The 11,272-nt window shown below is 31.2% G+C and overlaps 1 protein-coding gene and 1 non-coding gene across 2 annotated transcripts; both read right to left on the bottom strand.

The window, feature by feature from the left end:
• Window positions 1–3,147: 3,147 nt before the first annotated feature.
• On the bottom strand, window positions 3,148–4,294 carry LOC107940427 (MLP-like protein 423). The gene is made up of 2 exons (XM_016873849.2): window positions 3,838–4,294; window positions 3,148–3,622 (listed from the first exon to the last, which is right to left on the bottom strand). The coding sequence occupies exons 1-2, from the start codon at window positions 4,022–4,024 to the stop codon at window positions 3,348–3,350; spliced, it is 462 nt and encodes a 153-aa protein (XP_016729338.1). The 5' UTR covers window positions 4,025–4,294; the 3' UTR covers window positions 3,148–3,347.
• Window positions 4,295–10,168: 5,874 nt separating this feature from the next.
• On the bottom strand, window positions 10,169–10,275 carry LOC121208394 (small nucleolar RNA R71). Its single transcript, XR_005903413.1, has one exon. It is a non-coding gene; the product is annotated as a small nucleolar RNA R71 (small nucleolar RNA).
• Window positions 10,276–11,272: the final 997 nt, after the last annotated feature.

Below are 11,272 nucleotides of genomic sequence, written 5' to 3'. Positions count from 1 at the left end.
CATGGCTGGTGACACGGCATGTCTAGCGGCCGTGTGAGACACACGACCTAGCCACATGGGTGTGTGTCCCCTGTTTTGAAAAAATTTTTACGAAGTGTTGAAAAAAATTCCCGAGTATCGATTTAGTCCCAGACCACTCTCAACATATGTTTAAGGCCTCATAGGCTCATTTAAGGGACACTATGATTGTATTTGAATCATAAATGCATGAAATGGTATTATGTATGTGAAAAGTTTGTGTAACTGTATTGTAAGTCCAATAATTCTCCGTAACCCTATTTTGGCGTTGAATACGGGTGAGGGGTGTTACATCACAACAATTAATAAATGTATTTGTATCAGTAATATTTTAGTTTATTTTAACATGTTTTTCAATTGTACTAATAATGTCAATATAAATTGTGACAATTGATAATTTTATTGTCCTTTCTTTTACTTTGTATCCTTTTATAAGCAGTATTACAATATTTACTTCTAGAAATGTCTAAATCAATGTGAAGTTCATAATGTCATTAACTCTATAAAATAAATATAATTTGCAAATAATTATATGCATTATTCACTTCAGGGAATATGCCAAAATCTTCAAATGTCAAAATTGAATTTAGTGATCAAAAGGGATTATAAATTTTATTATATTTATTACAAACATTCACTTTAAGGAATGTGCAAAACAAAGAATAATTTAGACAATATTGTAAGCATATATCATATTCCTTACCAATAAGACTATATAGATATCATCTGCTTTAAGGAATGATTAATTATTATAAACCATTGGTCATTATGTTCTAAAAATGAACAATTAGCAACATTTCAAATCATCCATCTTCTTCTTATATATTTGTCAATAATGACAATATGTTCCATTTTCATAATTGTTATGTATTGCTACATTTACTTCGGGGAATGTAACAGAACTAGTGGAATGAATAATTATTATTTTATTTAGCTATAAGAAGGCTTGGGATCAATTCAGAATACTTTTAAAACCCTTTTAACAAGAGTTTTGCATCATCAATTAACTAGAAAGAAACAATCAAGTCATGCATAGGGTTTATTGTAAACAAAATGTATAGATAAAACTGACATTTAAAATATCAAACCTAATATAATGCTAGTGCTAGCAAAAATTTCATAAACCATTGTAGACATGCATGAAATTTACTTCAAAACAATACATTTCATGTTCACTAAAATATTTCTATTTATAATTGCTCATATCATTTCTCTAAATAATTAATAAATGAAATAATATAAAACATATGAGCTACCTTTAATAGCTCTAAAAAAGTAATAAGTTTCTCAGGGATATATAGTAGGAAAAATATAAGGTATTTATAAAATCAAACCACATGAGTTTTTTTATGCTTCTTATCAAACAACAATTGATTAATACAAACAAGGTCTGTAGAAATGCTAATGACCAAATTAATATAGTAATTCTTAGTTTTAAGTCTATAAAAATGTTTTCAACCAAAATAATTCAAGAATTAAAAATAACAGCAATTAAACTTGAAATTCTATATTTGAATCAACCTAAAACTTAATTTAGACATTCCTAAAAAATTATCTTTAGAACTATGTATAAGTATTGAAAATTTTTTAATTGTATAACCAAATTAAGAAGAGATATTAGAGGAATATAATCTATATTTGAACTAAATCAAATGTGAATAATCATAAAATTCATTGGTTTATCAACACAAATTTGCATACTAAATATGTTTTAGTCAAATATATAATTTAATTATAGAACCTACAACAACAATAAGTTAATCAATATTCATTTTCATGATCAAATAAGATGCTTAAAAATAATAAGTAACCCATGGATATAAAATTTATAAATAAGACCATCACAAATATGTAAACCATATATCAAGCTGATTTAATATTTAAAGATGCTATTATTGAGAACAAACGTAAAGATAGAGATCTAATTAACTTGATGTACCTTTTTTTGTTCAACATTAAGTCTTGACCATTTTATAAATAAGTAAACAAATTAAACTCTAGTAGTAGACTTTGAATATATTTAAAATTTATCAATAGCAAACTTTCAAAGTGAATCATATTTTCCAATTTCATATAGATAGTGATATCAAATCTTTCACCATCCTTAAAAACATGAAAATAAAATAAGTTAATCAAAACAATTATAATTGATCATGAATTAGTTAAAAAAATTAATCAGATATGAAACAATAAATAAAAGAAACATCCTGTAAAAACTTAGCATTTTATTGTCTAAGATCTTGGAAATCATTGAGAGTAATTTTAGTATTCGATAAAAAGAACTATCACTTTGAGCAAGATTGTGCTGATAATTTATAATAAAACTAAAAGAATACAAAGGCTAAGAGACAAAGAAAGATAAAAAAAATGAAAGGAGGATTCATCTCTTACTTAGGAAACAATAAGTTTGCATAAACCCTCTATTTATAGGGCTTCAAGTGTCATAAATTACAAAGTAGTAAGGGGGTATGGACATCCATTTATCAATGGATTTACAACCGATTTTAAAATAATAAAATAATTTTTCATAGTGGTTCAATTTAGAGAATATTTTTAATTATATATTTTTATTTTATTTTTAAATTGTGCTTTTGAATGGTTGGCCCGCATGTTGATTCGTTAGTTGATTTAAAATCCGTTTTAAATTATCTAAGAAAAAAATTAAAATATAAAATTTTAAAATGAGATATTTAAGGGCTTGATCTACCTGTGGATTTGTATATAATTTTAAAACTTATATTTAGATATAAATATAGTTACTTAGATATAATTAAGAAATTTTTCTTATATATATAATATAAATTTTTTATTAAAATAATATATAATTTATAAGGAAACTAAAACTTAAATTATAAATATATAGGAGAAAAATATTTAAGTATATATTATTTATCAAGGAACTCAAAATTAAACTATAAATATATATGCAAATAAATATATAAAATCATCGATAAACTTAAAATAATATATCAAAAACATACCTATATTAATAGGTATCAATCCTAAGGTAAACGATGCACTTACCAATATGATATTGACTAACTTGATTTTAATTATCCAAAATATAAAGATGAAGGTTCTAGTAACGTAATGCAAAGAAAACAAAAATCCAACCCCTCAATTCCCGGATAACTTAAGTTACAAATTTTATTCTTGAAAAAAAAAAAGAGTAAAAGATGTCCAATATGGCAATATCAGTAATTTATTCTATCACGGTTGCATTGAAACGTCTAGAATAACAGACAACTAATATTCAGGAGTAGAAACCCCGCATATTATTCATTAATAAAACATATATATATATGACAAGCTAATAGGAGAGCTGGACTCTAAGCCTTGGTGTGAAGATAGTCATCGATCTCCACGAAGTTTTGCACCGCAAATTCCTTAATGACGCTTGGGTCAGGGATCTCTTCACTGGCCTTCTCAAATTCACAAGACCATTTAACCAAGCTCGACTCTCCTTTGGGAATCACATTGATCTTAGCAATGAAAGTCTTGTAGTATTTCATGAGATCCCCATCAAAGATGCTGTAAACATATATCTTCTGAGCTTCATCCACTGATTCAATTCTCTCCTTTGAAACCTTAACGATTGGAGAACCTATCGCAAAATTTCAATTTCATCCTCATTAATTTATCTTCAACCCTTAGGTACAACATATTTGCATTTATAAAATACACATATTGGAGTGGACTTTGCGCTCTTCATTGAGGCAAAAACTTTGTTAAATTTCCAAAGATATTGATATAAAATAATATTCCACATGCATAGAAGATTCATCAACTGCTTGTAAATAGTTAGATGTATTTAATTACCTTCAGCATAATTGATAAGGCGGATGGATCCGGGGGCCTTGCCATCGCCCTCGAGCACTTCAATGCTCTTGTAATCATGGGACAAGGCTTGAGGAAATATTTTGGTAGAGTCCCTAATGGTTTCCCAGACCTTTTCTGCAAGAGACTTGAGCTCAACCTCCACATGAAGCTGTCCACTGCAAGCCATTGCTATGGGATTTGTATTAATTGAAAAAATTAAACAAAATTATTTAGTTTGATTAGAAAAGTAGAAGAGAAGGTTTAATTCTTGACCTACAGGGTAATAGCATCGACATGTTTATATAGTAGTAGAAGATAAGGGCATTGAATTTCTCGGGTACTGCTTCAACTGCCCAACACAATTATCAAAAGGTAGAAGCACGCACCTAGCGAGGGCGACGATCAGGCCCCATTATCTTGCCCTTCATTGCTGCAATTCAAGAAATAGTTGGTGAAGAATTAATTGGGAGATTTTTGGTGTTTGGGTTCATTTATAGTCATGTCGGTTTGGTAGATTGGGAGGTGAGGGCAGGGCTGCCTTCTTTTAAACTCATTATCAACATATTAATTGCCTCATTTTCTGGCAGACTTGCAAAGTCCTAATGTTCAATCAGCAAACATGCTGATACATTAATGACGTTCGACATTACCTATAGAGAAATTATTTTATACCCCTTCCCTACCCCAGGCTTAACCAATTAAAATTTTTCATGTCAGAATATTTTCCATGTCGCTTGTACAAAATCTTAAATCACATAATTCCTACCTAAATCAATTAAAAAAACCTAACTTTTTTAGAGAGAAAATCAATTAAAAAACTAATCACCTTAGTTTTCTTGCCGGTATTGGACATGCGAGGCTTGCCAAGTATCCATTATTTCAGGCAGTTTCATCAATGGCATCGATTTTAAAGAAAATCACCACCTTTGAATGAGACTGAGAACCTCGAAAGAATAAGTGGAGATTAATGAACTCTACTCAATATTGCTCTTCTTACTTTCAGCACTTAAGGCGATTCACAAAGAAGCATGTTGATTTGACTATATGTACTTGGATTTTTCTGGGCTGAGTCAAACGGAGTTTCAAAGGCAGATCCAAAAAATTAGAGAATTTATATAATATCAAACTTAACAAAACATAACTCTATTTATTATTTCAAGAATCTCTCAATTTACTGGTTCAATCAAGTATTAGTTGATCAAACACTCAAATGATGTTTGTATTTCCATCAAGTATTATTTTAAGTTTTAGCTCCAAAATCTGGATTCTCGGCAAGCTTCAGCCAGTCCAGTGCAGGCGAGCAAATAAAATAATTTAATTGATTTGGAGAAACATAAATCAGCAATTTTAAAGTTTTTGTCCAACAAAAAAGGTGATATGAAAAACATCTAGCATTAAAAATTTTAATTCATGAGGTAGATAGGTAATGTGGTAAGAAGGGCATATAAAATAATTTTTCTATAAATTTCGATAAAATTGTGAAAGTAAATTTAAAATTAGATTAATTATATTCTGTTTTTGAAATAATATATTTTTTAAAGAGTTATTTAAATAATATCTTTGTTATATTTACACCACATACCCCTATACGTGCCCCAATGATGCTACACATGTTTGGTGAACCTAACTAAGCCAATGAACCTTCCACCTTTTACCACGGATGAACCTGAGCTCGTTGAATCTCATGCCACATCATATCTTGTTGAGTATATATGAGACGTACGTGGAGATTCAAAATCATTGATTATTGAGCTGCCCTAAGACGTCAAATCCTAGGAAATCACATCACCTTCACTACAAGGGAACTAGATATGATATCACTGTTAGTATTCTCTAAACATGTTAGCAACCTTATTTCCCAATATAAAAACCCATGCTAATAGCCGATGAAGCCTAGGTCCCGTTTCTATACTTGAAAATTCTTCCTCTCCAATTCTTCCACCAAAAGACTAACTTCATCCTCAGTGGCTCTCTGTAATATCCCTAAACCGGGTCTTGTAGCTTCAGGTATATTTTTCAGGGTTCGAGTGTGAATTTAGTAATTTATCAGGTTAATACTAATTTTTAATTTAATTTAGGAGATCAATTTCATCTAAAATCGATTAAACAATAATCTAGAAAAATAAAAATATTTTTGGAAAATTAATTTTAAAGTAATTAAATAATTATTAGTGAAAATAATTAATTTTGGTCGAAAAAATTTTAAAATAATTTTTATTAGGGGATAATTTGAGCTAAATTTAAATATTAATTAAATTGGGTTTAATTGTAAAACAAGGGAAATTTTAGAGTATTTATTTGGCAAATAAACCTTAAAAATTAGAATTTTGGAGGGAAAGGATTAAATAGTAAAATAAGGAAAACATGGGAGTGACCATTAGGCAAATTTCCCAATTTTTAAATTCTGGTGGGTTGTTTCAGTTTTAAAAACAATGCATCTAGCATACTTTTCAAACTATTTACATCAGATCAGAGAGCTATAAATTTTGTTTTCTTTGCATGGTTTTAAAGATCTATCATAAGATAATAGATCCAACTAATTTCCTTCTCAAAATACTCTCTCAATTCACCTAAAATTATTCTCAAAAGTAGCTAAAAATATTCTGAAATTTCTCAAGTTTATTAAATCAAGATTTTCAATCAACGAATTTAGATAAAATCAAAGGTAATCTTCAATCCTAAACTTGTTTTTATGGAGATTAGAAACATTTTTACATAATTTGAGAGACAATTAAAGGATTTTTAGTCAATGTCATCTTTTTCAAAAGCTTAAGGTGCTTTAATGGTGGATCTTGAATTTTGAGAAGAAATCCACAAATCAATAGATGTTCCAACTCAAAATGGATATATTAAAATGTTTTTGGTTTTATTTGTCAAGATTAAACATGATTTGTGAGGTAATTTAAAGGAATCTAAATTTTATCATCTTCTAGAATTAATTTTTCGAATTTTTGTAAAATTGATTTAAATGTTAAATTGATGCTTAGTTTATGTGTATTTGGTCTAGTATTGATGTTTGGAAGTGATTAGGAGGGCTAGGGAGATCAATTTTGTGGGGAATCGAGTTTTCGACTTGATGTTACAAATTCGGTAAGGTATCTTTGTGAGTGAATTTTGATTAGCATAGTTAATTAAAAATTGTTGTTTAATATAGCTTTGAAAAGGTGGTAATGTCTACTTTACCATTGTTGAAGCTCCGAATCTTGAAGAGGACCGAGATAACCGAAATTGATGCTCGAAATTGTCTAGTTGATCACTTGTTTTGATAGAATAAGATTGTGTGGTGAGTGTTTCTAAGGATGGTTTGGTAAATTCGCCCTCAATTATTTTTAATTAGTACCTTAATTAATGATTAAAATTAATTATTATGGATAAATGGTTGATTTTGCGAGATTGGTATTAAATGTGCAAAAATTGAATTTGTATTGAAAAAAAAAAGGTAAGTGAGTTTTTGGGTGGTGTTGTGCTATTTAATTAGATTTAAGGATGATTTTAAGCATGTGCACTAAATTTTTTGATCATGATATGTTGGTGCTACAATCAGTAACTGAATATGGGAAATTGATGAGTGAATTGCTTAATTTAATTGGATGCTAAATGGCTATGTTACAAGTTATACATAATCATTTTGTCACATTAAATTAAGCACAATAATAACTGATTTATACGCTATATTTGACTGAATATATTGGCAACATGCATGGTGGATATAACACCCCTAACCCATATCCATCACTGGACTAGGGTTATGAGGCATTACTAGACACATCAGAACATTTTGTAATCACTTTACAAACAAAAGTCAAACATCATCAAATTATAATCAAACATAAACATTAAGTCACTTTTTTAGGTCAATGAGACCATAAACATGCATTAGTAAGAGGTCGGGACTAAACCAAACACATTCACAATTTTCATCACTTAGAAAATTTTTCCATTCTGTTGAGGTCACATGCCCGTGTAACCAGCCGTGTGCCTCACATGGGCACCAGACACACCCTTAAAGCCAGCTGTGCCAAAACAGAGTTTACATACTGACTTTTCCCCACAACCAACAGACACACCCGTGTGCTATGGCCGTGTGGCACAATACAGGCTTAGTTTAAGCCAAATTGCCACCCCTTTTTGGGTCAACCTACAAGCATGGAAACAAGCATATATGTACAATCCAATCAACCAATTTTTTCATGCCAAAACACATATCACTCATACCATAATATTATCAACCATTTACATACTTATTCATAAACCGTAATTTATACATATTTTTGATCCCATGCTTGGCACATTTATGGATGGTTTCTCCTTAGATTTGGTGAATTCGATGCTCCTAATTCTTTAATTTCATATTTTGTAATTAGGTGAGCATAGGAAAGGAAAAAGAGCGAGAAACGGGCAGAAAAAGGAGAAAATGGACCCACTTGGGAAATCAACACAGCCTAGACTTCCTCACACGGGTAAGCCACACGGCCATGTCCATTTGGCAGGATTGAAGCACGACTTACACAGGTAGACTACATGTCCGTGCCTATTTAACAACCTTGACCACGGTTTGGAGCAATCGCACACGGGCGTGTCCCTGTCAAGCCCAAGTATAGTCCTATTCGGAAAAGGCCACTTTTGAGGGCTCTGAGGCATTCTAAAGCCTATTTAAATACCTGAGGAGGCACTTAGAACACACACACGGAGTAGGAGGTAAGGAATTACTCAAGGGAAGCCGGTTGATCCATCTCAGAAGTCGGATTCATCGTCAAGACTAAAGATCTCCCTTCAATTTCTATTCAGGGGTTTTGAGTTTTCTTTATGTTTTGTATTCATTATTCTTCTGAGATGTTTTCTTTTATAATTATGAACTAAAACCCCTAAATACCTAAGGGGAATGAAACCTAAGACGGATCTTGTTATTATTATCTGAATTGTATGATAAATATTTGACTTGTTCTTAATTATGTGTTCTTAATTCTTGTTTTAATATCCCAAGATATTGATTCAAGTTAATGCGCTTATTCAGAGGAGCAAAAGTCCCTGTATAAGAGTAAATTTGTCATAATTAAGCGGAGTTGATAGCACGCCTAGAGATAGGGTGACAAGATTTTGCCGCATTAGGGTGAAACCTCATAAGGGAGTCCATAGATCAAGTTAATGCAACCCTAGGTGTTAATTAGAAAGAGATTTCAATTAATCAACTTAGAGTTAGACGTTATTAGTCTTGAGAGAGATAATAATATAACTTATGGATTTCTATGGATCAAGTCAAATGAATAAATCATCTGATTCAGAGTCAAATAACAAGTGAAGTCTAGGTGGATTTTCCTTGGGTATTGTCTTAATCAATCGAGTTTTCCCAAAAGCTTTTCCCCAATTTCTCTCTGTGCACTCTTAGTTTAGTTAATTAGTTTAGATAAACAAATCCCTTAATTTTTAGGCTAGATAATAAAAAGAAAGTAATTACTAGTACTCTGGTTCCTTTGGGTTTGACAATCCGGTCTTGCTAAAGCTATACTACTGTTCGATAGGTACACTTGCCTTTATCGTGATAATAGTTAGTTTCAAGAACGATTAATTATAAATTTTTAAAACCTGTACGAATATCACGTATCAAGTTTTTGGCGCCGTTGCCGGGGAACTAAGATATTAGGAACACTTGATTTTTATTACTTTAGCCATTTTACTTTATTTGCAATTTAAATTTTTATTTTCTTTTCTAATTTTTCTTTTATTCGCTCCTGGTAGGATTTTATAGTGTATGACTAGAAGAAACCTGTCGGGACCATTACTGTTTGACAGTGAGATCGATCGCATAGTTCGCAGAAACCGAAGAGAAATAAGGCGAAGCTTAAGATACACAGAGGAAGAGCAAGAGGATGATACTTCAACCATAACCGAGGAGATGGCTGAAAACCAGGAAAATCCGCTACCTCCTGCGATTACCGCTGATCTAGTAAATCAGAATCCTGCTCCGCGTACTATGTATGATTATGCTAAACCTTCTTTAACAGGAACTGAATCGAGCATAGTTAGGCCTGCTGTTGCTGCAAATAATTTTGAATTAAAACCTAACACCATTCAAATGATCCAACAGTTTGTTCAGTTTGATAGTTTGCAGGACGAGGACCCAAACGCTTATTTGGCGAATTTATTAGAGTTTTACGACACTTTTAAAATCAATGGCGTTTTTAATGATGCCATTCGCCTTCAGTTATTCCCTTTTTTCATTGAGGAAGAAAGCTAAACGTGGTTGAACTCGTTACCACGAGGGTCAATCACTACTTGGGAACAAATGACCGAAAAATTTTTATTAAAATATTTTCCTCCGGCTAAAACAACCAAATTATGTAATGATACCTCCTCTTTTGCGCAGATGGATTTAGAAACACTCTATGATGCATGGGAGAGATACAAGGACCTTTTGAAAAGGTGCCCTCACCATGGGTTACCACTCTGGCTACAGGTTCGAATGTTTCACAATGGCCTGAATCCTTCGACTAGACAGATGATTGACGCAGCTGCTGGAGGAACTATCAATAATAAGACACTTGAGGTGTAACGCTCCCACGCCCGAGACCATCACCGGAGTCGAGCTTGAGGGGTTACCGAACATAATTTATCAATTTAAGAACTTCAAATCATTTGTTTCTACATTCACTGCTTTCTAGCTACTCGCGTCACAGTTACAAGAAAAATCATATCTCGAGTTACGAAACTTGAAATCAAGATCCGTAAATTTTACCTGAATCTAGACTCATATATCTATTTACTAATTTTTTCTAGAATTTTTTATTGGGCCAATTAGTACAGTTTATTAATTAAAGTATCCCCTGTTTCAGGGTTCGACTGCTCTGACCTCTGTGTATTACGAATCAGATATATCTCTATAAAAAATTTCAATGACTATGAGGTTTGTTTCTATTAAAACTAGACTCAATACGGAATCTGTACATATGAATAAAAACTTCTAATTATTTTAGTAAAATTTATTATGAATTTTTAAAGTCAGAACAGGGGATCTAGAAATCACTCTGGCCCTGTTTCGCAAAAGTTTAAATATCTCATAAAATATAATTTATATTCCTGTTTTGTTCAATCCATATGAAAATAGACTCATTAAGATTCAATTCCATAACTTACTAATCATTTAGTTCTATTTATACTATTTTTAGTGATTTTTCAAATTCATGTCATTGCTGCAGCAATATTCTGTTTTAAGGCAAGTTTCATCTTTCCATGAATTTTTATGAACTAGATAACCTGTTAAACTTCCATGATATCAAACATGATCTAAATTAGCCATCACCATGACTTATCAATATCAAACATTTTCTCAACCAAACATGGCCATATCATAAAATTATTTACACAAAATAGGTATATTGCTATACATGCCATACTTAAGTAGTTGTACAAGCCATTTACCAAGATAAAAGTCCTTTGG

This window comes from Gossypium hirsutum, chromosome A01 (genome assembly GCF_007990345.1).
Source record: "Gossypium hirsutum isolate 1008001.06 chromosome A01, Gossypium_hirsutum_v2.1, whole genome shotgun sequence".
In the NCBI taxonomy this organism is placed as follows: domain Eukaryota; kingdom Viridiplantae; phylum Streptophyta; class Magnoliopsida; order Malvales; family Malvaceae; genus Gossypium; species Gossypium hirsutum.
The sequence above is the reverse complement of the archived record's forward strand: the minus strand, read 5'-3'. Positions and strand labels throughout refer to the sequence as shown.

What these genes read in the sequence shown, in the direction of transcription:
- LOC107940427 (XM_016873849.2), bottom strand. Translation starts at nt 4,024, where the DNA reads ATGGCTTGCAGTGGACAGCTTCATGTGGAGGTTGAGCTCAAGTCTCTT. An exon ending in CCTTATCAATTATGCTGAAG is followed by an intron (nt 3,623 to 3,837) that starts GTAATTAAATAC and finishes ATTTTGCGATAG; the next exon opens with GTTCTCCAATCGTTAAGGTT.